At 37.7% G+C, this 26,492-nt stretch overlaps 1 protein-coding gene across 6 annotated transcripts in view; it reads left to right on the top strand.

Annotated features, from left to right (window-relative positions):
- Positions 1 to 26,492, top strand: part of HYDIN (HYDIN axonemal central pair apparatus protein) — a 381,838-nt gene that overhangs the window by 168,644 nt on the left and 186,702 nt on the right. For all 6 annotated transcript variants that reach the window (XM_074370458.1, XM_074370459.1, XM_074370460.1 and 3 more), the window contains exons 12-17: positions 4,376 to 4,494; positions 8,363 to 8,586; positions 13,932 to 13,999; positions 20,860 to 21,095; positions 23,548 to 23,648; positions 26,116 to 26,251. In XM_074370458.1, the coding sequence (XP_074226559.1) occupies positions 4,376 to 4,494; positions 8,363 to 8,586; positions 13,932 to 13,999; positions 20,860 to 21,095; positions 23,548 to 23,648; positions 26,116 to 26,251 (884 nt within the window). The remainder of the gene's footprint in view (positions 1 to 4,375; positions 4,495 to 8,362; positions 8,587 to 13,931; positions 14,000 to 20,859; positions 21,096 to 23,547; positions 23,649 to 26,115; positions 26,252 to 26,492) is intronic.

Below are 26,492 nucleotides of genomic sequence, written 5' to 3'. Positions count from 1 at the left end.
GAAATTGATGATTTTACAATATTGAGTTCTTCCCTTTGAAGAACACAGCCTAGTTCTCCATTTATTTAGATCTTTGTTAATATTTTTCAGTGAAGTTTTACAATTTGTTCCTTGAAGGTCTTAAGTATATTTTATTAGATTTATTTCTAGATACTTTATTTTTTGATGCTATTGTAAATAGTATGTTGAAAATTAATTTTTCTAATTGTTGCTGTATATAGAAATGCAGTTGACTTGTATATTGATTTGGTAACCATCAATCTTACTCTATTTTATTAATTTTAAAAAGTATTTATAGATTCTTTAGAATTTTCAAGGTAGATAGTCATAAAATATGTGAATAATGACAGTTTGTTCTTCCTATTTGTACATTCCTCCCCTGCCCCACCTTTTTCTTGTCTTATTGTACAGGAATGGAGCTCAAACATATTGGACATCTAAGATATCTTGGATGGCAAGCTTTTGAAAGTCCATGGTTATATTTTCTGGTATTTAATACAATGTAATCTATTACATTCCTGGATTTTAGGGCTGTGAAAGGGGTTCTGTAGTACATCTCTCTGTTTTTCATGTGTGAAACCAGGACACTGTAATCAGATGAGAATCTGCTCTATTTTAGAAATATTTTAATATTTTGCCCTTCTAATAAGGAATCTGTCCTCAGAGCTTACTGGTTCCTTTAGGCTTGTCCCCCTTGCTGCCTTTTGCCAAGACAAGAAAAATCCCTGCTTCAAAAATCTTGTGAAAAAATATTTATAATATAACGCTAAAATTTAGAGTAACTCTTGCAAATACAAGGCTGGGTATTACTTTACTCCCATTCTTTCCTGGCTGAGGGAAATGGCTAGCTACAAATAAGACAGTCTTCTTTGAAGTAATTGATAATTCACAAAGAAACATTGGCTCACTGCTTTATTACAACATACCTCCTTTCAAAAAAATTTTTATTAAGGAAGGCCATCAAGGTAACAGATTGAGAAAGCTTTAAGCTTGACAGTTATAAATAGTCTTGCAGTTTATTCCACAATATATTTGCAATTCTCTTTCTTTGTCATTCTGAAAGTTGGATCTCTGTCAAAATACTTTTCTCTTGACCAAGGAGTGCAAATTATTGCCTTCAAAACAGATTTGAAGATTAGAACTCTAGAATAATGGAGAAGGATGATGAGGTTTGGACTCTCGGAAAGTTTTACTAATGTTCTAGAGTGTTGTCAAACGAACACCTGATCTTTAGAGGAACTTATTTTCCAGGGATAAGATGGATTGGAGGTACCCTTTGAATAAATCAACTATCCCAAATATTGCTAGGATTGCTCTTGTTTCTTATAATCAAAGCAATACTTGCCTAATGACCACTGTGTTGCCAAGCATTAGAGAGGACCCAGAGATAAGTAATCTTGTCTTTAAAAGGACAGTTTTGGAGAGGGAGTGTTACAGATACAGAAGCTAAATAGCAATAGAAGACAGTGGGACATAAAATGTCACAAGGCATTATAATGATGATAATAAATTAGAAATATCACTTGGTTGTTCAATGTGTATTTGCTGTAATACTGAAAATTACATCTAACAGAGTAGCAAAAGTATTTTGAGTGTTCGAAACGTTACACACAGAACAAATATATCATTTTTTCCTTGAATAACTTAAAAATTTATTGGTGCAAATTTAAGGAAAACCTGTCAAATTAATCAGATATTTTTAAGAGTGTTGGCATCCCCACTGTCATAAAGGATATGGAGAGACAAAAAACATTAATACTGTTGATGTTTGTGTGTGAATTAGTACATGCATTCTGGAAGGCAATATGGCCATAGCTGTGAAGGTGTCAAATGTGTATCCCTTTGTTCTGGCCATTCTACTTCCAATGGTGGTGGGCTGGGTAACTTGAATTAACTCGTTTCTCTCTCTCTCTCTCTCTCTCTCTCTCTCTCTCTCTCTCTCTCTCTCTCTCTCTCCCTCTCTCTCTCTCTCTCTCTCTCTCTCTCTCTCCCCCACCTCTCTCTCTCTCACCTCTCTCTCTCTCTCTAAGAGCAACTAAAAGAGCAAGGCAAAATCTTTTTCAAACCTATTTTGAAGGCAAAAGAGAGCTGCCAGGACCATGAAGGATTTAGGAGGCCAAGATCCAGAAGAAAGACACCAAAACAGACAGACTTTGGGGCCTCTTTAACTTTAGCAATAGATTTTTTGGCAGATACTACAAAGACTCAGAAGTTCAGCAGAGTTAGGGAAGAAAACATAGAAGTTCACATGATACCCAAGAAGAAAGCGCCCTAGTAATCTCCCAGGCTTAAGGGTGAGATGCAGTAAAGTGGGCACTGGAAATGGGCCGCCCTCTTAAGAACTGGAGCTAAGCTTTGGATCATTTTCCAAGTATAAATTTGATTAGGAGACTTCTCTGTTGGGGTTCCAAGACATAATTAATCCGTAATGTTCTAAGGTATCTATTGTATATGAGGAATTAACTTCTCTTCTGTATCTAGGATAGTGCTACCTACATACCCTTCTTGGGAGAACTGAGAAAATAGTCACTCCAATAATTTACTGCAGGGCTTAATTCTCTCACAGAATCTTGCCACCAAAGGTTAGATTAGGTTATCTAGAATTGCTAATATTCCCTAGTCACCATCCAGAACCTGGAGGAAGATACCATCTTCTCTGAGTTTCAAATTATCTCTACAATTTTTTATATACACTAATCAGCACTCAATAAAAAATAACCAAGTAAATAAAACGGTAACACACCCTGATGATAGAACATCAAGAGAAACAATAGGAACAAGCCCACAAAGATCTAGGTAATAGAATTATCAGACACAGATTTTTAAAAATGCTCTTACTAAAGACAGTATTGAGCAGAGGTCTGGAAACTACAAAAAAATCTAATAGGAAGTCTAGAACTCAAAAGTTATAATGACAAATTAAGAACTCAGTAGATGAATTTAATAGCCTGTTAGGTGCAGCCAGAGGTAGATTTTGTAAACTAGAAATTAGATAAATCAAAGAAATAGTCACACTGAAGCATGTAGAGACAAAATACAGAAAAGAGCATAAGAGTTGAGTAGAATGTGGCAAAAAGTTCATATATATGTATTATGTATTACATTATATATGAATATATATAGAGAAAGAAGTGAGAAAATGGAGCATAAGCAATATTTGAGGAGATAATGACTAAAAATTTTCCAAATTTGATGAAAGATATTCATCCACGGAATCAAGGAGTACGACAATCCCCAGGAAGGATAAATGCAAACCACACCTGGAGACATTATAGTAAAACTGTTGAAAACCAAAGACAAAAAGAAAATCTTAAAGCAATCAGAGGGAAAGACATATCTCAAATAAGCAATAAGACTGTAAGCTGAGTTCTCAACATATTTCTGGAAGACAAGAAATAATAGAATGGAATCTTCAAAGTATTTAAAGAAAATATAGGAAAATTATAAATATATTCAAGGATATTAATTACTTTATAATTTGTTCTAATGAAAATTTAGAAATCACTTAAATATTCAACAAGAGGAATTGGTTAAAACATTTACTTCATCTTTATGTGACAATATGTAAAAATGTTTCAGATGTATTGTTAAGAGAAAAAAGGCAGGCTACAAAATAACATATAGCATATGCTCTCATTTACATTAACAGTATTTAAAAATGATTAAATGTGAAAGGATTGGCACCAAAGTGCTAACAATAGTTACCTTTGGGTGGTGGAATTAGGAGACAATTTCCACTTTCTCTGTAATATTTTTATAATGATCATGTATTATCAAGTGCACATATACCCCTTTAAAAAAGGGAAACAAAACCAGTCAGTACTTTAATGGCTTATGTGCTGTATTGACCATGGGTCCACTGTGGATGTGTAGTAAGGGATACTGTTTAGTGGATTCCATTTCCTCTATATGAAAGAAACTGCAAAGTGAGGATCAGGTAAGACTCCTAGGCTCAGATCCTTTTATGCCCTGAGTCTTCCTAAATCCCAGGAAGATCAGTGTGAACAAAAGCCTTTGGAGACTCATGGTGACTCTTATTTTATGGTCACTCTTCTCTGATTTAGAGAAATTATCTTCCTTTATAAGAAACTTGTAAAGTTAAGTTAAGATTGGGTTAATTTTGGGGTTTTTTTTCCCCCTGCTAAAATGACAGCCTAAATTGCAATATAAGCTGCCCCCTAGAGTTAAGAAAATAACAATATTCTTGTTTCTTAAAGATAAGCTAAATCTCCAGCATTAGTTAAATTACAGTTCCCTCGGTCCAGTGCAGGGAATTGATGCAATAATCTTGATGGCTTACACTGGTAAGATGCTGTGGATAATCTGGGGTAGAAAAGCATCATTTAGGGTAACAGAGTCTGAATTGTTTTTACAGGCCGAGAGATCCGTCTGCCCCTCAGAATCAAAGGGGAAGGAATGGGACCAAAGATTCACTTCAACTTTGAATTGCTGGATATTGGAAAAGTTTTTGTTGGATCTGTTCATTGTTATGAGGTAAGCACTAGAACTGTTCACTGAGAGTCAAAAGTCCTTGGTTTTTTTTTTTTTTTTTTTGGTTTGTTTTATTTTATGTGTCTTTAATGATAGAAAATCTGTGCAGTCACATTTATCTGCCATTACTCATACCTATTCAGACCCCAAATGATCCGACCCCTCCACCTCCTAGTCTTGTTGAGGGAAGCAACTTTTTTCTATAGCCCCTCTAACTTTACAGAAAGCATCAAAGCCATAATTTAATAGGTTTTATCCTCACCATTTGTAAATTGTGAAGGGGAACACTGTAAATACTTCTCCCCGTCCGTTTAATTCTTGTTCTCTGACAGTGTAAATCCTGCAGATCAGAGGATAGAGAACCTTCTACATTTTCCAAAATGTCCTAATGAGGATAGCTGTTTTCACACTTCAAAATTTTCTCTGATTTAAAATTTTAATTTAATTTTCTCTGATTTAAAAACCAATCATCATGGTTTCTAGAAGAGACCTCCCTGCTTTATCTTTCCAATTAAATAGAAAATGATTTTTTTACATGATGTACTCATGGGTTGATGAGGATCAAAGTTACTTCAATGTCATCTCAAACCTAAATTTGTATCTAGGACACTTGTTATACTATATCAAGCCATTGAAACTTTATGGTAGAAATATTCCTGAATTGTAAGAGTTTATATTTCTATAGAGGTAATAATAGAAGCATTTATTTAATGAATGACAAATAGGTGTCAGGTTCCAAGCTTTATTATTTGTGCATGTCTCTGTAGACGTGTATCATTTCTAATCCTTACAGAACCGTGAATGGTAAATTTTACTGTACCTAATTTTACAAATGAGAAACATGAGGAATTTAGTAGTTATTTCGATCAACAACCTCGCCCTTCATGTGTGTTGGGCACACATGCATTTGTTCACTTGGTCCTCACAAAAACCCTGTGGAGTAGGTACCCATTATATAGCTGAGGAACCTGAGGCTTAGAGAAGTTTTACTACTTAAGGTAATGCTACATACTATAACAAACAAATACAATAATATATACTCTCTGGAACATGATAAAACTCTACTTGGTTGCTAACAGAAAGTCCCTAACAAGCTTGCTCATCCACAGATAGCTCTCCTCCAGCAGATCAGGAACCCAGTCTCCTTCCACCTCTTGTCTTTGCCACCCCTAACATGTGACCTGCAAGATTGCAGTCTCATGTGTATCACACTGGCAGAAGGAGAAAGCTCAGAAGGATGCAAGTGAGAGGTTTTCCTAGGAGGTAACACTGGAGGTGGCATGTATCACTTTTGTTCACATCCTATTAGCTTCTGTAACTGCAAAGGTGGCTGGGAACTGTAGTCTAGCTATAGGCACTGGAAGAGGAGGATATGGGTTCAGTGAAAAGCAAACCTGACTTTGCCCCATCTGGGTTTCTCGGGCCCTACATCTTGTGGGAAGAGAGGGCCCTATGCTGGCTTTTCAGTCCATCAGGCTCTCATCATGGGCAAATCCAGCCTGTAGCCAACTCAGCTCTCAGCCCAGTCTAATCTGGCACAGTAGGTAAGTGCCCAGTTGATGTTGAGAGCTTCCCACATTGTTGTTTGTCCTCTTTTGTACTCTGTGTGAGGACATACAATAACTATGGCCCAAATGGGATGATGTGAAAAGTAGAGATGTTAATATCATGATGAAATGGGATATACCCAACAGCACAATTTAAATGAAGAAATCAGTCACATGACTTTCATAAAATGAAAAGAGGTACAGGTACTATGTTGCGTTGTCCTGTATTTCATTTTGAAAAAATATGGTCACTTAGGGGAGGGAAAAGAAAGATACATGAGTTCTTTATTAAATTAATATTCTGTCTGTAATTTATCCACTGTGAATTTCTCTTACACTCTGTCTTATGGATGCCACATCAGAAAAGGACCTTTAGTTCTGATGCAAAATGGATAGGGTTTCCCTGAATGTAATAATAACTTCTAATAAATTTAACAAAAGTGTACTTGAGTCCACCACTTCCCACCCTCCCAGATTTGAATAGTAAAGAGAACCACAGCCAGCTAAATAAATGTTAAATGAGGTGCTGCACCAGATTGGACAGTTTTGAGAGCTGTGCAGTGGCAGAGGACATGGTAAGGTGCTTCTTATGGGAGTATTCTGCACTCTCTGCGAATTTAATGCTGATGCCTCATTGCATCTCTCTCAATTTATTACATTACCTGCTTGAGACAAATTTGAATAACTAGCTATTGCTCTTAGTCATTGCTGAGCTTAGCAGATACATAAAGAATAACCCCTGAGAGATTACACTGTTGCCCAGTGTAATTAGAAGGAAAACAAATGAGAGGTGAAGTTCTACTTAAGTTGTCTCCTCTCCAAGGAGTTGGACTGCAAGGAGAAGGGCATTACTAGTAATCAGAAGGTGTCAGAATTGTGTCCCAAACAGTTTGCTTGATTCTGGATTCATAAATAGGCGCTGCTTTGTCATGGGGAGAAGAATGATATGTATATTCTCAAAAAGAGAGGAGCTGGCACCTAATAAAAAATCTGGGTGAAGCATTTCTGTGAACAACAACCAAAAAAAGCCATCCATGCACCTGCTCAAAGAGAAGAACAAGGGTCCTTCAAATTACCACTAATACCTTTGAGTTGCCTTCAAGTTACCACCAGTGCATGTCAGTTGTTTCTTAAGCCCAGTTCAAATTTAAACCCTTAGCTGTGGGGTTTAAATAGCAATCACTGTCATTTATAAGCACTCTTTGCCAGGCACTATTCTAAAAGTTATGTAAATTAATAAATTTCATCTTCACAGCAATCTGAGAAGTTGGTAGTACTACACATTACAGATGGGGAAACTAGGGCACAGAGAAGCTAAGCAGGTTCTCCAAGGTCACACAGCTAGTAAGTCAGTGGCAAAACTGGGATTTGAACCCAGGCATTTCGCTTCTGAGTCCCTGGTCATAATCACTTTTCTCCAAGTTCTCTTTAAAAGGAATGAAGGGTGAACCATGATTCCTACAACCAGGAAATTTAGAATGAGGGAAATGGGGAATAAATGTAAAAAGATGAATAAAATATCAAGTAGTGATGTACCTCTTTTGATGCGTTGCCCACTTTCAAGGACAGGAATTGTGGGAGGTGGGATCAGGAGCAGTAGACTGAGCCATTTGCAGAAGACTCTGAATTTCAGGCGTGAGCTTTTTACACACACCTAGTATACAATCAAAATGGGCAATGACATGGTTCTAGAACATTAGTATATAGGAATAAAACTTTTCTGTAGTAAAACAATTGCTTTTCTAAGCACCCCCAAACAGTTATCTATCCAATAGAGTTTGAGATGAAAATATCTTAATAGGATGAAATCTAATAGTACAACAAAGAGAATCCTTGCAATCTGGAATCCACAATAATATCTCATTTGCATCCTTCAAGCTACACTATAAACACAGGCTTAGGTAGTCCTTGCTCCTCTGTTATGACTTGCTTTTCATTTTTCAGCATGCCATTTAATCTCAGCCTTCTCATGTATAAAAGAGAAATACCTACCTTGCCTTGGTTACTTCATAGTATGAGTATTTTAAAAAAAAGTATTTTAAGGCTTTTCTTCAGTAGACGTGCTTAGGATCAATCTTTATAACATGAGCATAATACATTTGACTACATTTTGAAGAGGAGACAAAAACACAAAATTACTTTCTGGCTTAGGATTCTTATCTTCAAACACTCAAGACAGTTCTTGATTCATTTTTCCCCTGTTCATTTGTCCCCTGGAGTTTTTCTTTTGTTCTAATTCCTGCAGCTGTCTCTGTATTGGTGCTTATATGAAAATAAATCAGAGGCCCATTGTCTACCTTTTCACTCTTGCCTTTTTGATATAGGCAGTACTATCCAACAAAGGCAGCATTGATGCCCTCTTCAACGTGATCCCACCAACTTCAGCTGTGGGAGCCTGCTTTGTTTTCAGTCCCAAGGAAGGCATCATCGAACCGAGTGGAGTCCAGGCTGTCCAGGTCTCCTTCAGTTCTGCCATTCTGGGACACTTCGAAGAACAGTTCCTGGTCAGTGTCAATGGGGCCCCTGAGCCTGTGAAACTGACCATCAGGTAAGATACTTCTACAACTAATGTGGAAACTAACTGATGTCTTTACCTATTGCTTTCTTAGACTTCAAAACCAGACCACTTTACACGTTAATGGCGAGTTACTAGATTGCCAAAATATTTATCTATTTTTTTGTTAACAATATTGATACCTGATGAAAATAACAATTTGATTCCTCATTGATTATTTCTTTTTAATCCAGACACTGAAGTATCATGTAAAAATAAAATTCTTTAAAAAACCAAAACTAGATCATGTCTTAAATGTCCATAACTAACTTTGTTGATAATGAACACATTAACATACTGGGGTATTTTAAATTTCTACCAGTGTTTCCCTACAGAATACATGTAGCTTATTATTGTAGCATGGATACAGATGCTGTTTTTGGGATCTAGTTTTCCTGTAAGCTACAGCCTTAAAGAATAAGGACCTAAGTACTAAATTAGTTTCTACTTACTCTGTTTTACTGTTTAGGGAAAGTAAGTTATTGATGTTTTGTTAAAATCATCTCCTTGACTAAGCTTTGCCTATTATCACAGTTTGTCTAAACCTTCATCTTTCATTTTTATTTTAAGGAAATTCTTTAAATGCTCTTACCTATAATACCTCCAGGTATTGTAAAAGAATCTACTTACTGTGTCAGTCAGCCAGAGCTAGACACTTGCAGCTTTTGTGCTGGAAATCTTTTGATGTCTTCCGGCTTCTTCATTTGTTCTCAGGTTTTAAAAATAAGTTCTCTGTGACCAACCCATTGGGCTGATCTATAACCTTGGTTCCCAGTGCTGAAAAAGATCATATCTTCAGAACACATGGCAGATTCTATTTGGATTCCCGAAGCAACGTGCTGTTAATTATCATAGTAGTCTCTCTTATTATGGTTCAGTAACCTAGCAGGACCTCCTTCCATCTACAGCTGCCCTTTTTGCAGTAATTGACAAGCTGATACTAAACTTCATATGGAAATGCAAGAAACCCAGAATAGCCAAAACAATTTTCAAAAATAAGAACAAATTTGGAAGACTAACACTTCCCATTTCAAAACTTTTTACAATTTGATGTGGTTATCGAGACCATGTTGTACTGACATAAAGATAGACATAAAGCTCAATGGCATAGAATTGAGAATCTGAAAATAAATTCATACATTTATGGTCAATTTTTAATCAAGGGTATCAAGACAATTCAATGGGAAAGAGAAATTTTTCCAACAAATGATCCTGGAGCAACTGGATATCCATATGCAAAAGAATAAAGTTGGATCCCCTACTTCACATCATGTACAAAGTTAGCATACCATGAACCAAAACCTAAATGTGACAATTAAAACTATACAACTTTTAAAAGAAAATGTAGGTATAAATATGTGTGACCTCGGATTAGGCAAAGGTTTCTTAAATATAACACCTAAGTATAAGCAATGAAAGGAAAAATAAATAAATTAGACTTCATCAAAATTTTTAAAATTTGTGCTTCAAGGGACACTATCAAGAAAGTGAAAAAACAACCTATAAAATGGGAGAAAGTATTTGTAAATCATATACCTGAAAAGGGACTTAGACTGAGATATATAAAGAACACTTACGACACAGTAATAAAAAGACAACCCAATTAAAAAATGGACCAAGATTCTGAGGAGACATTTCTCTAGGGAAGATATACAAATAAATGGTCACTAACACATGAAAAGGCTCTCAACACCATTAATCATCAGGGGGATGCAAACCAAAACCACAGTGTGATACTTCACACCCACTTAGACAGCTATAATTTTTAAAATGGAAAATAGCAAGTGTGGAGAGAATTTAGAGAAATCAGAACCTTCATACACTAATGGTTGGAATGTAAAATATGCAGCCAGCTTGGAAAACATTCTGACAGCTTTTCAAACAGGTAAACATTGAGTTACCATATGACCCAGCAATTCTATTCCTAGATACATACCCAAGAAAAATGAAAATAAATCCATACAAAAACTTGTACATGAATATTTATAACAGCATTATTTGTAGCAGCCAAAAGGTGGAAATAATACAGATGTCTCCCAACTGATGAATGGATAAACAAAATGTGGTATATCCATACAGTGGAATGTTGTTAAGATCATAAAAAGGAATGAAAAAGAATGAAGGATGTACATGCTACAACATGGTACAATGAATGAACCTTGAAAACACTATGACAAGTGAAAGAAGTGGAAAGACCATACATTGTATAATTCCATTTATACAAAATATCCAGAGTAAGAAGATATGTATATAGATAGGAAGTAGATTAGTGGTTGCTCAGGGCTCGGGGTGAGGTGGGGGATAGAGGTTGATTGCTAAAGGGCATAGAGTTTCTTTTAGAGGTGATGAGAATGTTCTAAACTTGACTGTGATGATAGTTGCACATATATGTGAAAATACAAAAACCACTGATGTAGATACGTTGAGCAGATTGTATGGCATGTGCATTATGTTTCAATGAGGAGCCTATAATATTGAATAATAGTTTTATCATTTCACAGGTATATTTTTAAAATCTCTGATCTCTTCTAAAGATCCCAAACTAGTAGCATGTGTCACTATCAATGACTCAGTAGATTGAGGTGTACTTGGGTTTTCCATTGTGAATACGATTTAGAAATTTCTCATGAACTTACAAGTAAACTGGGACTCATTAATACTCTAGGTGCTCTGTGCAGGTTAAGTCTCTTGTTTTATCCTCTGGACCTTACCATTCATCCAAACTCCCATGCCATTTTCTTATTTTGGATGTTCATTCCTGATTTCTTTTGAAGGAAAAGAAAATCTCACTGTAGAAAGAATATTTATGTTCATCCTAAAACTAATCACAAATTAAAAAAGTAAAATAATCACAAATTGCTAAGAGAAACATTCTTGTCTAAATTGCATTTGTCCAAAAGTGTTCTAGCACTTCAAATCACAAATAATAATTTCAAAAACTTGGTAAATATCTGGTGTCAAAAATAAATGTCTAATGATAAAGGGTAAAATACATGTATAATTTATTATTTATTCCCAGATACCACACATTAATATTGATTTTACTTATGACTTTTGTCAGGAACACTTTTCTGGGCCTTGTGGCCCAAGAAATCTCTATGAAAGTTAATATTGTGGATTCTGGAATTTTGTTTCATACTCTTTTGTTGTTGGGTTCTCTTCTTAATACCACAGAATTTTGGCTAGTAAGCCTTGAAAGATCAGAACAACTATTGTACCTCTGTGGTTTCTATTTACTCCACCAAGTATGTAATACAGTATTTTAAGTGGTTGGATAAACAACCCTATAAAGTTAACATGGTTTTTAAAATTACCCACAAGCAGTTTTGTTCCCTCCTGTTTTTAAATATGTAACTTTATGAAGTTTAACTATAGCATAGATGTATTTTGCATTCAACTTGTTTCATGTAATATGTCATAATAATTCAATCATTCTATCTCTTAGTCTTTAAAATTCTGATTTTAACAGACCACTGCATTGATGGAGGATGCCATCTTGGTGGAGACTATCCTAATGTTCAGAATCCCTCTTAGAATGAATGTGGGCATATCCAACTCCAGATGGTATTCAGTGGCAGTTCCCTTAGTTGTGCCTTTGAACAAATGTGATTTAACTCTGTTTTTTCCTACTTCTGCGCTGATTTAACGACTGCTTTTTGCAGTTTTGTTATCTTCTTATTTTTTTAGCCTTTTGTGCATTTCAGATACTTCTGATCTATTTGTTACTTTGGCCCCCCAAAACTTCTTTTACAAGTCAAGTATCTAATCTGTAGGCTTGTTTGACTTCACTCTCTGCTGGATCCTAATTCCTTGCTAAGTACCAGCCACACTTTTTGAAACCACTTTGGATCATTAGCATAAAATAGAATAGATGGTCCTGAGAAAGACTTTCAAACTTGCTGCATTGAGTCTTTGTTGTCATGGCTCCTCCCAGGCTTGCAACAGCCTCTCACCACATGGTGAAGTCAAATCTTTAGCAGCTGAAAGTATCACTAGGGCACCATGTGCGCTCTTCATGGTATGACACACCTACATCACCAACATCTGGATCCCGGTGAATTAGGAGACTCATGTTTAGTGCGGTTTCTGGTATCTGTGTGTCTATAACTTTTAAAAGCTTGGCACGTAGATGGGGAATTATTTCAGTTCTTACCTTTGGTCTAGAGATTTCAGGGACTTGGATCCTGGAGAAAACAACAATAAACAACTATCTGATGTATTAGTTTTCTATTGTTGCTGTAATAAATTACCTCAGACTTACAGTTCTAAAGTCCAACACAGGTCTCTCTGGGCTAAAATCAAGGTGTTGACAGGGCTCTATTTGTCTCTAGGAGAGAATTCATTTCCTAACCTCATTCAGCTTCTCGAAGCTGCCTACAGTCTTGGGCTCATGGTCCCCCTCCTGTATCATCAAAGCCAGCAAAGGCTGGTTGAGTCCCTCTCACATTGCCTTGCACCTACCTCCCCTTCTGCCTCCCTCTTCCATTTTTAAAGACCCTGTGATTACATCAGGCCCACCAGAATGATTCTGACTCTAATCCTTATCTTACAATCAGTTCATTAGCAACCTTAATTGCTTCTGCTGCCTTAATTACCCTTTGCCATGCAACCTAATTTAGTCCAGGTTCTGGGGATTAGCACAGAGACATTTTGGGGGACCATTATGCTATCTGCCACACCTGAAGTCTGCTAGAAGCTGTAGAATATCTCAATTATTTATTTTAAGTTAGAGCATCATTCCAAGATCATGAGCCTTGCACTGAGAGAGAAGCAGACCAACATTTAGAGTGAAGGGTCCTTAAAGTTCATCTATTCCAGTCTTCTCTTTTATACATTAGGAAAAGAAACTGAGGCCTACAGAAGTAAAGTAATTGGCCAAGATCACAGCTAGCTGGTGGTAGGAGCTGGATTAAAACAGTTTTATAAAAGTGTGGGACAAGGAATACTGATAACATCGATAGCCTCTGATGTTTATTATATGAACAGACCTATAATTTTTTTGTCTGAGTTAATAACTTTTCATGATAAGTGTCTATCTACATTAATATTTTGTGCCATTAGTTCACCGATGGGTCTGCTCTGCCTCATCATTATTAGGAATATGGTGATAACTTAACCATAGCATCATTTGCTAAAACCCAAAGGTTTGAGAGTTTTAAAAGAATTTTAAGAACCACTGTGATAGATCATCATTTCATAGTTACTTTAAGTCCTAGATGCTATAACTGATTTAATACCAAATTATGATTTTCAGTACTTACCTTCTCTCCAATTTTGATTGTTACTTTGAATTTGCTGGATTCTCTTTCCACTCCCTTAACTTGTATTCCTACTTCCAGAGGCTGTGTCATTGGACCTACCTTCCACTTTAATGTTCCTGCTCTGCATTTTGGTGACGTTTCCTTTGGTGAGTACTTTTCCATTTTAAATTAGAAATTGAGAGGAATTACTTTTCTCTCTACATAGGAGGAAGAAGGTTTACAAAAAATCTCTCTTACCATTTTGTATGGATAATAGCCAAGAGATTCTAGAATCGTTCTTCCTCTGCAGAATTTTGGTGCCATTTCCTAGTTTATAGGTGAAAGTTGTATTCGTGTCCTGGGCACTAATAGCTGTCAGGCCGTCGCTGTCCCCTTCTTCCAGCAGAGGAACAACAGAAAGCTTTCAGCTTCACTCCACCATCTGAACATTCTGAACACTCTATTTATAGGCAGGTTCTGATTTGCCAGTCTGGCTACACAGCAAACTTTTCACAGAGATACTCTTAAGTTTTAAGTGAGCTCAGTGGTAGTTTAATTCAGGTGTTTCATCACTCCAGATTGAAGACTCTTCTGTATTTTTGTATAGTCTTCTTACTCAATTACTTCCCTGAGTCATTTTCTCCCATCTAAGCTTCCTCATAATAAAAATGATAACAGTGGCAGCAAAAATTCCCATTTATTGGTTCTTTCTTATATTCCACTTACTGCTAAGAAATTACATGCAGTACTGCATTTAAATGTTTTAGCAATCCTATGCAGAGGCTCTATTTAAGGCCTTCATTTTAGAGATGGAAGAACTGAGCATTGAAACAGTTAAATAACTCCCTAAGTTCACACAGCAGTGGCAGAATTAGTACTTCAGTTGAGATTTATCTAAATCATAAACTGCATATGCTGTCCAGCTGGGTGATATTGACCCTAGAGAAGCAAAAATTGGTTCTTGGGAGTTGAAAAAACTTAGATACAACAATGGTTTGTTCCACCCTACCCAACAGAATCTTATCCCTTAGTATTTAGTTTTTCTTGTTAGGGAGAAATTAAGTCTAATTTAAATCATATCTAATTAATTGATTTGACTTGGTAGAAAATTAGTTTATCATGGTGGTTCTTTTTAGGAAGTGATAATTTTTTAAAAATTGTGAAACCCTAGTCTACATCTATATTCCATAATCCTTTCTATTTTGCCCTGCTGTTTCCCACTTTGACTTTCAGTTCTTTTGCTTCATATCAAGTAGGCTCATCTAACTTGGGGAAAAATAGTTCTTTAGAAAAAGTTGATTCATTATGCCTTTCTCAGTTGCTTCAACATTTGGGTGTTATGACATTTTTTTATTCAGAATATGTTTATTTATACAGTGCCCTCCCCAACTACGTTATATTAGGTAAGGTACATACTATAGGAAAATTTGTGTAAGTAAAGTTGAATGTCTGTTCATACAGAATATGAAAATGGCTGGAGAGATATTTACAAATTCGTAAGGAATGTTTTATGTAATAGACTCCTTTGAAGGAAAATAAAAGTGACCTACAACTTGAAGATCATCTGGTGTCCAGCTCAGAGAGGCATACTCTCTCAAGGGTAACCATGACTGATGCACAATAAGAGGAGAGTTCCTGTACCGAGAGGCTTATGCAGTGTATGCCAAACACTTCAACTGAGTCCACAGAGAGGCCTGGGCAACTGGTGCTGACAGCAGCATACCCTTCCATGGGCAATGAAATACGAAGTCCTGCCCAAGGACATTTGGAAGATGTGCCCTATGTCATATTGCCTTGGAGGGAGAAAACAAGTCCAAGGAAGCACCTCAGATCAGTTACTCCAAGAAATCTCCACGGACTTATTGTCCAGAATCTGCCCTATTGTTCAGCTCTGATATGTTAATGTAAATACCAGCGATAAGCCAATTATTGAATCCCATTAATATCTAAAATGTTTTTATCTAGAGTCTAAATATTTAAAACCATCACAGCCAGTAATAGTACATTTCTATGAAATATGGAAAATAGGAAGCATACATAAATATCCTCAAGATGCCACTGATTTACTCAAAATGCTGTATTTGATATTGGCAAGACATGGGCCGCACAACGGGTATAACCATGTGTGCATGCTCCAATTCTAGGCAGGTTTTTCCATTAACAGTTTTCCATTTGAACCTCTCTTATCCCTAAGGATATGGAAAAGGCCATCATTAGGTAATTGATTCATAGTTGCCTTGAGCTATAGGGGTAATAATCAACAGCTGTTCCTCATAGTTGGTCCAGCTAGAAGTTTTAGTAATTAGCTTAGGTGAAAATTAGAAACAGCTTATTTTTCTTTTGTATAATATCAAACCATTTGATGATAGAGCAGCTAGATGCTACAGAGCCATGACCCAAGATTCCCCAAGTCTGAGATGTAAAAACTTACCCTCCAAAGTCCACCTTCAAAACCCAAGTTGCCTTTTCTTCTAGTTTGGCTGTGGATTCCTTAATCTTCTCTGTGTTGTGGTAGGAAATGTTAACAAAAACATATCTTTTTTTTTCCTTGCCAACAGGAAACCTAGGGCTATTTGGTTTTCAAAACCGCTTGGGTCATTGAATTCAAGCCACTCTGCTGTGCTTCTGGATTCTGCACTGTAATGGCCAGAGTTAGGGATACTTTGTGATAATCTTTCAAAATTATCTTGTGATAATATTTAAAATCCCATAGTTGGAACTCGAGTCCTCATGGTGCCAACACAAACTTTCATTTATTTCTCCAGGTAGATTGGCTTCCTGTCACAAAGAAGCATAGTTCATTGGAGAGTCATTTATTTGAAACTTTCTAATTATTACCCCATATATGCAGGTAGGGCTTTGATGAGGCAGATAAAACTAAGCATGTTATTGACTCAGGAATAAAGACCAACAGATGTATATATAGTTAGTTCCAGATGCAAAAGAAAAATTAAATGATATAGGAGCCATTCAGAAATTGGAGAAATTTTTTAGTTACTTCAGGATAACAGATATATTGTGTGGAATGAAACGAGGTTTGCAGAGACTGTTTTGGAGGTTGGGAGTACCTTACGCTAATTAAAGTTGGTAATACTGTCCCCATATTGGAAATAAGGCCCATTCCTGAAGAGGTATCTGTTATAGACTAGTGTTGGAGACATGGCATTTATTTACTCAGTGATAAAGATCTAGATGTGGCATCAGGGTCTGTTGGGATTGATAATGTTAGGATATCATAAATACCATAAAGTAGGTGAGAGGTTCAATAACCCTGATAGCTTGGATAATTCCTCAGATCAATAAAAGAACAAAATGGACCAAGTAACAACTGGTATGCCAGGTGATAGATGAAGAGGCAGGATAAGTATCTGCAAAGTCACTATTTTTTAGGAAGTGTAAGAATGTACTGAATGAGAATAAGGAATTTAGAAGGTTCCAGGCACTTAGTGGATTTGACCACTGGATAATCTGGACAGAGAAATTAGGGTTTGAGGGCAGAGTTATTGGGATAAATAAATATAAACATGAAAAAAAAAGCATAGTTGATATCTCTTGCATGGCCAGGTATGGCAGTGTTTTACTCAAGAAGTATTTAAACTGACTTTAGGACGTGTAGAGTGTCGGGGCAAAGCTTAATTGTCATGATCATAGAAAATTCTTAGAAAGATTGACGGAAGAGATCATAAGAGGGATGAGCAAAGCCTAGACCCAAGAAAGTTACATTAACAGTAAGGGAGACCTAACAGGGATATCAGAATTGTTACAACTTTAAGATAGTAAATAGAGAATAATATGGCAAAATGATAAAAAAAAAAAACAGAAGTATACAAGGGAAAGTATGAGAATCAGTAATGTCAGGTATGTAGCAAAATCTTGTTCCGTCAATCTTTCTACTTCATGTAAATTCTGCTCATTCTGAGGAGCTTCTGATAGCAGTCTATTTATGAAAGTTACCCATTTCTGGAAGATTTTTTTTAAAGCAAACTTCCATTTAAGATCTTCAGTTAAGAGTAGTTTTCTATATGTCTTCCCTCAATAATTCAGTTTCTTTAGGCATCTTTTTACCCAAAGGTCCACCTCTTAATTAACTGCAGGGTCAGTTGTTAGAAGGCTGTAAAGAAGACTAGCAATATATATATTTTTTTCATTTTTGAGGTTAAAGGAAGGAAGAGCTTCTGAAGGTGAGTTGTTAGGGAAAGCTTCTTAAACTTATAGATGAGTTGGTTCTTGACAATATTTCACTGTGTCTGCTCAAAGCAAGCTTGATTCAGATGATAAAAGACTTGTAATCCCATGGAGCTTCTGATTATTATTTCCTAAGGTAAATAATCTATGAGTTCCAGAGGGAGCTAACTTGATCTGATAGATATTAGAGTTAAAGGTAAAACTCTTTACCAAAAATCCCCAAGAGCCTCAGAGAGCTTGGCAAGTTTAAGATCAATAATACTATTTTTATGCTGTATTCCCAAGGATTGTGGATTGTGAAATTTTTTATCAAGTGGTTAACACACTATAAGATTCTTTATCTTTTCTATGTAAGGCTGGTATTCCCCAGGTGGAAAAGTTACAGTATACAACTTCTCATCCACAGTTATGGCAGTGGCCTTTCTGTATTGGAAGGCTCAAATCCATCTAAAGAATTTGCAGACAATTACAAGAACATATAATATTCTTAATTGTATGATTTGAATGCAGCCCATTTGAATTTGAAAGGTCTTCTGAGGTATGATTTAGACCCATGTCCCACTGCAGTTTTCTTGGAAAATGATAGAAGGATATCCGTAAGGCAGGAACCAGCCACATCCCCAGCTACAGAGAAGAAACATTCGCATCAACTGGTATTCAGAGATTATCTCTTCTCTTCTGTGATGGGACCTGTGGTATAAGGTTTTTGTCAAAGACCAGCTCAGACTTTGGGGCACTCCATGGTTGGTATGCCAGAGACCACTGAAGTGGACAGAGGATCTTGATTTTAGGCAGTGTTTGTTTTCTAAGTCTGAATGTTTTATGTTCAGAATGAATTGTGCAAATGTGCTTACTAATCTCCTGTATCGTGAGTTATTTCTATAGACAGCTACAAAAGGACCACCTATTTTGCACAATGATCTGCCAACACATTTCCCTTTGCTTTGTCTAAAATATCCCATGAATCCCAAAAAGTCTATCAATTTTAACTTAATTTTTGGTCTTGGGTATTGCTGAATCAATTTAATACTCTCATTAGCTAGAGTCTTTAAAAGAGATCATGTTCCAAATAACATACCACCTTTTGTCAGAATTGAGATTTTTACTTTGCAGCCTTAATGATAGTTTGCTTCTAGTTTAAGTTTCTTCTTAGGGGCTTTCTAGGTCAGGTGAAAATACACATTTTGAATGAGAATCAACCTGCTTGAGAGTATAGTCTTTTAAATTGTTATTTAAGTGCCAGGAGAGGTATGAACGTTCCTCTGTGAATCTTTGAGGCATTCAGGCCAAGAAATTATTCCAAGAAAAGTCACATAAATGTTGATGTTTAAAGTACTAGATAGTACTAAAGAAGGGAGAATAGAGATCTACACTGTAAAATACTTGCATTCAGATGGATGATAGAATAGCAATTAGGATTTGGTGCAACCAGAAACCTAGGAATAACATTTGTGTTGATTCATTGTATGATTCTTCACTCTTTAATAAAACAGCATCCTTTTTCTTTATGCTTCCTGGGGAACAATATGGGGTATTACAGATAGTTGTATAAGAAATTGTTCTAACTAGGAAGTCATAATTGGCTATATTCTTAGAAAAACTTCTAGCTTCTGGAAAGTAGTCTGGGCAATGGTTTGGAAGGACTCGTCCAAATCTTTATAGGATCCACTTCCATAATACACCCTACATTAGAAGAGTGTTTATCCCATAAATGGTCAGGTAAAATAAGGGATCTATAGTTTCAAGAGTCATTGTTGGGGAAGTTCAGAAAAGTCAAATGTTGTGATTGATTACATGATTGTGAAACTGACTCTCTAGCAATTCCTCTGGAATTTCCAAGAATGCCCTTAAAATCTGACAGTTCTTTTTCCATTAAAGATCTCTTCCAAGTTGATTGGCAGGTGTGAAGTCACAAAGGAGACATGCGTAGAAGTAGATCAGTTCAGAATACCGCCAGCAGAACTGCAGCAGTTACTCCAAGAGACTGTTATACTTTATCACAGTAGGGTTCAATATAGAAAGAGAAGTGTTTGCATCTGATAGAAATATGCATATTTGTTCTCTTAGGGTTGTAGATCATTCTTGTTCTGAAAGTGGTAGCAGATACAATGGCCACCTAGGGAATCCAAAATCAGAATTCGATTTATTGCTTCCCAGGCCATGAGGTTCCACATCTCTTGGGAAAGGAATATGAATCTTCTTGAATTGAATGTAGGAGAGCTAGAAATAACATTAAAAAGCAGCTTTGTCTAAGGGAGGTGAAAGCCGATGTGTTTGTCTCCAGCTGGCTCAAAAGCAGATCGTAAAGTCTCTCTCGGGAGAGGCTATTATTCGATTTTGTGTCATCGACCCTGAGAGCATGAGCCTCCAGGATGAGTTATGTAATGTCTTGGCAGGCTGTGGGTCACAGAGCGGGTAAAACTGCACAGGCTTCTTTCACACACTGGCAAATAAAAAAAAGCAAATATGATTCTATTCTCTGGGGGAAAAAACCTGTATTTCTATGCAAAAATTAAATGCAAAATGTGCTTCTAGAAGATTACTCAGCAAATTGAAAGTAGAGACTGACTCTTGAGAGGGGCCTGAATGACAGTCGAGGGGTTTGTTTCATGTCTATTGCTGTTATATAATAAATGCATAGTAAGTATTCATTGAATGAATGAATGAAATGTATTTATTGATTGTGCAATTGAAAACAATATTGGGGAGAAATGGAGTTAAGCACATAGTGATGAACTGCATAGACAATTTATTTAAGAGGTTTGGCAGTGCAAAGGGAGGTTGAAGTTAAGGGGAGGATATTGTGGGGCTTTTATTTCTCACCTCACATTTTGTCTTCCAGGGTTTCCTCATACCTTGATATGTTCCCTCAATAATACCTCTTTGGTCCCCATGACCTTCAGACTGCGTGTCCCTGGGGATGGCATTGGCCATAAAAGCATTTCAAGTTGTGAGCAGTATTCCAACAACAACGAATCATCTTCTAATAAGGATGAATTGCCTGTAATGAGACCAAAAGAATTCACCATAACCCCCAACTGTGGCACCATTCGCTCCCAAGGATTTGCTGCTATCAGGGTAAAGTGCACAGCCTTCCAGCACACGTGGCCAAGCAGCTGAACTGTCAAATAGTTATTGGGACCACATCTAGGGTTTGCATTTTATGCCCAGCGTCATTGGAGGGAGTGCCTCTAATTCACATAGAAAAGTGGGTCTATAAGGAAGTAAACTACTGTGGCAGAAAAAACCAGATACAAATATATTGGGCAGAAGAACTGACACTGCTCCAGTGGGTTTCCATCAATCTAAATGCCTTTACCAGAGCAGTGAATTCTAGTTATTTCTACTGAAACCACTGCTTTATATAGAAAGTACACACATCAATACTAACACAGATTTAAGAACTCATGGATAACTAGTCCTCCATCAGACTCAAATCATTCATACCAATAAGTGTCCAGATTTATGCCACAGACGATATCCAGTTTATTCAGATTTTTAATCCGATTCTGGGCTTCATGGCAAATTTGGATATGATGTTCCTAACAAGGCTTTATATTAAGGTCCACAGTGTGATGCTTTGCTAATGGCCTCATGGCGCCACAAGCAGAGTTATTTCACAGCTAACTGAGAAAGGTTTTAGCTGTCCTCCCTCACTATCGCTTCTCCAAACAGTTAGGTCTAGCAATTCAGAAGGTTGCTATATTGAAATGATTGTATCTTTTCTGAAAAAGAAAAAAGATAAGACTTTATAGCTAAGGTTGTTAATTTTCTCTTTAGTCATTGCCTTTGAATATTTGATTCAGGTATGGTTTTGTCCCCCAGATTTGATTTAAATGCTTCATAGTAGCTCACCATGAATCGACTCATTCTAAATCTTTTCTGGGAGTTTTCAGCTCTTCTAAGGGCTTCTCCAGGGGTCCAGTGAGGTTTGATATCATAGATTGTTATAACTTCTCAGTGTTGCTGTCTTAGTCCATTTGGGCTGCTATTACAAAATGCCAGAGAGTGGGTGGCTTATAAACATCTGAAATTTATTCTTACAATCTGGAGACCAGAAGTCTAAGGTCAGGGTACCAGCATGGTGTGGTTCTGGTGAAGGCTTCTTTCAGGTTGCAGACTGCTGTATCTCCTTGTATCCTCACCTGGTAAAGGTGCAGTCAAGCTCTGTGGGGCCTCTTTTATAAGGGCATGAGCCCTCATGACCTAATCACCTCCCAATGGCTTCACTTCCTCACATACTCACATTGGGGGTTAGGATTTCAGCATATGAATTTGGGGACAGGGGCTACAAGCATTCAGATCATAGCGGTTGGTAACGGTGATGTTCCCAGGGAGAAGTGCAGCTGCAATGAATTAATTTATTTTTTACTTAGTAATGCTCAGCTTGCATATTACCTACCATCTTCTCCTTTTTTGTGGCTTCTCCCAGATAGTACAGGAAGATTTTAGAAGAAGAGCATCTATCTAACAACCTTCTGCCAGAACCACTTGTTTGACACTTTGCCTTCCCGCCATAACTCAGAGACATCAACAAGGGTTAGAGTCACTCCAGGCATCTCTGCGCGCTGCGGCAAATCTGTCAAGTTTTCTTTTCAAATCAATGACTCCCTCTTCACTTTATTTTTTCTTTACATTTGGAGAAGCTTTCTCCAGGCTTCAGTTTTCCCTCCTGATCTGCACTTCAGCCATGTCTGTGTGGGCTTTAATTTGCATCCAACAATTCCCTTTCCAACCAAAAAAATTTTAATTAGTACCTGATACATAATTTATAGGTAGAAAAGCTGTAACCCATGCCAGAAGCAGTTTTCTACATGTACAATGATCTTTTCCAGCACAAATCATTTTAAAGCAATTAAAAATTGTAACAGGGCTTCCAAAGACTAAATGTAAAGCTTCACAACAATAAATAAGAACGTAGGGTAAAATTTACTAGTTAGATCCTGTCCTGGATAGACCTTTCTTTGGAGCTTCCTTTTTTCTGCTCTGTTAATGAATATGGAGGGTAGGGGGTAGGGAGGAATGACAAGATTTGATTTAAAAAAAAAACTAGTTGATTTCTTATGCCATTTTCTAGAATTGACATGGTTATATTCGTGTATTTTGCTATAAGAGAAATCTAGTTGTAGTGTTTTATTGGTGTATTGAATTTTCATAATTTATGTAGCCCAGAGTCATAGGGAACAACTTAAATTGCAATAATTAAAGTTTGTTTGATGTTGAGCATCTCTCAGGGTTCTGTTTCCCCTCATGCAGGTTTATGACTCCTTTGATATAACCCCCTCAGAAATCAGCAAACCTCTTGTACCAAAGCCATTTGGTAGTTTCTAACCTGGCCTTTGAAAAAACTCAGCATGCCCTGACCCTGAAATGTAACTTGTTTAACTAAAAATGTAAAACGCCATAGATCCCCTGATAAAGTACCTAGAAGCCACACTCATCGGTGTGGTCCTCCCCAGGTCCCTTTCTCCCCTGTGCAGAGGGGGAGCAGGCCTTTCAGAAGAGCAGCTTTTCACCCTTTTCTTTCCAGGTGACCTTATGCTCCAACACTGTGAAGAAATATGAGCTGGCCCTGGTGGTAGACGTGGAGGGCATCGGGGAGGAAGTGCTGGCGCTCCTAATTACAGCCAGGTATGGCACTCACCTGCTTTCTCTCTTCCCCAGTCTCCCGCAGAGCCCCCAGAAATGGGCTGCCTCTCCAGAGGGCAGCAGGCCTGCAACGAGTTCACACTGTGTTTGTTCTGCTTTCCTGGGAAGGGAAGCTGAATCTGATACACGAATGACAAAGCTTTAGAACAACAAACGCACCTTTGGTGGAAAAAAGAGGAGGGATGCGTGTGTTTTGCAGTGAGAAGAATAATAGTGCTCTCTAGTGGGTCTGACTTCCCAAGTATAACTAAAACCTTTTCAGTTATATACTCGAGGTGAACAGTTGCTGGTTTTTTGTTTTGTTTTGTTTTTTAGTTTTTATCTTTAAATATAATACTCCAGGGTTTTGCAGCAGAAAGAGTGGTGCTTGCAGCCCTGCAGTGGAAGATTCTGCTCCAAGACGTTGTCACTAAGACTTGAAGGCAGGCTGCAGGCAGGTCCCCCAAATGAGGCCCCCTTTAACCTCATAAACTCCTCAGAACCATCACCAACTTTACTCCCTTTTTTAATAGAGGCAGCCCTGGGCTCTAGAGTCAGGTTAAGATCCTGGCTCTGCCACTTTTGACTATGTCTTCTTGCTAAGTTACCATCTTTCCGAGGGTGATGTGGCCCCCTACTGATGATGACAGTGACCCTAAAGAAAATCACGGGCTACACTCTTGTGAAAGCAAACAAGTATCCAGATCTAGGACTTGAGAGTGTGTGTGTGAAAATGCCATCTGAAGGAGAAACAGAGAAAAGTGCTTAGTAAAACTCTGACATTACTCCAGTCCCTAGAATTTACCATTTCCTTGACTCATAGGAAGATGCACCTTAAAGAAGCTGTGCTGGTGGGTGGGGCCATGATAACTGGCACCATTTCCTGTGTCTTGGGGCTTGAATAAAGTCAAAGAGCAGTCCTAACAGAACTTGAAGGTCAAGGTTTTGTCACAATTGCTTAGTATTTCTTCCAAAGACCTAACTAATTCGTTTGTTTGTTTAAAAATAGTGAAAACACTTTCATCGGATCCTCTTTATACCAAAATTTGCCTTTTTGTCTAGTCTTGCTTTTCTTTCCTCTGTGGGTTTATTCTGAAACTTCCCAGCCTCTTTTCCCTGCAGCTATCAGTAGGAAATCCTGAAGTAAAAAAAAAAAAAAAAGGTTCTGGGCGGCTACGAGTTTCCTACCAAGTAGTTAGTCTGGGACCAAGTGAAATACTATCTGTCCTCTTAGCCACAGCCTTTCAGGAAGTAAAGGATTAGCTTTACTGAAATCATTGGGTCAACCAGTAACTTCTGTTCTAGCTAAGAATGAACACTCATCCCATGCTAAAACCCAGACTTTGGTGTCGACAAGACTCTCTTTCATGTCGCTACTTTTGGCATAACCTGTAAGAACTGCTCAGAGACTCTCAACAGAAGAGTTACTTTTAGAACGTGCTCCCTGAAGTGATTCTCCCAGAGAACCAGCAGTGCCGGCTGGCCACGCCCTCAACCACACGTTAATCATCCCTTACTGAGCACACGCCATACCCTTCATTCACACTGTCTTCCGTGTTCCCACAACACATGAAGAAGAGTTAACAATCCTAATGTCAATCCCTAGAACTACCTTCATTTTACCTCTGAGCAAAAGGGGACTCCGGGAGGGAAAGCAACTGGCTCAGGCTTGTACTTGGTACAAGGTTAGTATTTGAACACGGCTCTGACCGATTCCAATACCAGCACTCCCCACCACTGCACTGTATTGTGACAGTGCAACAGGGTAGGGCAGACCTCGGGACTTAACAGACACAAAATAAAACGCTGGTTGTCTAATAATAGACCAACTGCATGCACAGGCCTTCCATTCCTCCTCCCCTCCTCCCTCCCCCACATGCAGCTCACCCTCCCTGTCACTCCCAACACCCTCTCCGTATTGAGCGTATTGAGCGCCTCTGTCACAGGGCCAGTTCTGGGTTGAGCAGCTGCCCGAGCCTACTGATCCAAGACAGCTGTTCTGCATAGGAATTAGAATTATTACCATTATTTAGATGGTGCGAGCTATTGCCAGTCCTTAGGGGACTCTGACTGGTCCAAAGTGTCACAGCTAGTTAGGACCCCATGCTGGTGGCATTGGCCCTGTTTGTCATAGAAACAGATCTACTACCCTAAGGAACTTGCACTGTGGGGGTCTCTTACCAAAGAAGGGCCAATATGAAAAACAATGGAAATGTTAGTCATTACCCACAGAAGACAGTGTTTAACGAGTTCTGCTTCTAGCTCTTTTTTGATTAAAAAGTGGTGACTGGGGGCTAAGGGAGAGGGATGACAAGAGAGACAATTTGAAAATGATTAATGTAGTTATTAGAGGAAAACTACTGTGTGACAATGACAAATGTGTTTAACTTGGGACTCCACATTCTCAATACATAAACAAGCTCTCCCTCCATCCTTCTGACTTCTTTAATGGGCTCCTTCTTTTGAGCAGGTGTATTGTACCTACCCTTCATGTAGTTAATACAGAGGTAGACTTTGGGCGCTGCTTCCTGAAGTACCCATATGAGAAAACGATCCAGCTTGTCAATCATGATGACCTCCCAGGATGCTATAAGGTCCTGCCTCAGGTGAGTTACTCTACCCTTTTTCAGTGTTGATTTTTCTTCAGTTGGATTCCCTCAGTGAAAAAGAGAGGTCCTTCTAAAGAGCCATATTCCCGAGCACATGATCTTACAAAATTCTGATTTTTAATGGTGGGATACTCTGGTGATGGGGTTATAAAGCCACAGGTGGATTGCCACCTGCATGAGTGAGCAACTGTAGGTGGAAATAGTTGTTAATTTCCCAGGGAAATTGCCTTTGATAAAA

This window comes from Camelus bactrianus, chromosome 9 (genome assembly GCF_048773025.1).
Source record: "Camelus bactrianus isolate YW-2024 breed Bactrian camel chromosome 9, ASM4877302v1, whole genome shotgun sequence".
Taxonomy (NCBI): Eukaryota; Metazoa; Chordata; class Mammalia; order Artiodactyla; family Camelidae; genus Camelus; species Camelus bactrianus.
This window is presented reverse-complemented; position numbering and strand designations above follow the sequence as displayed.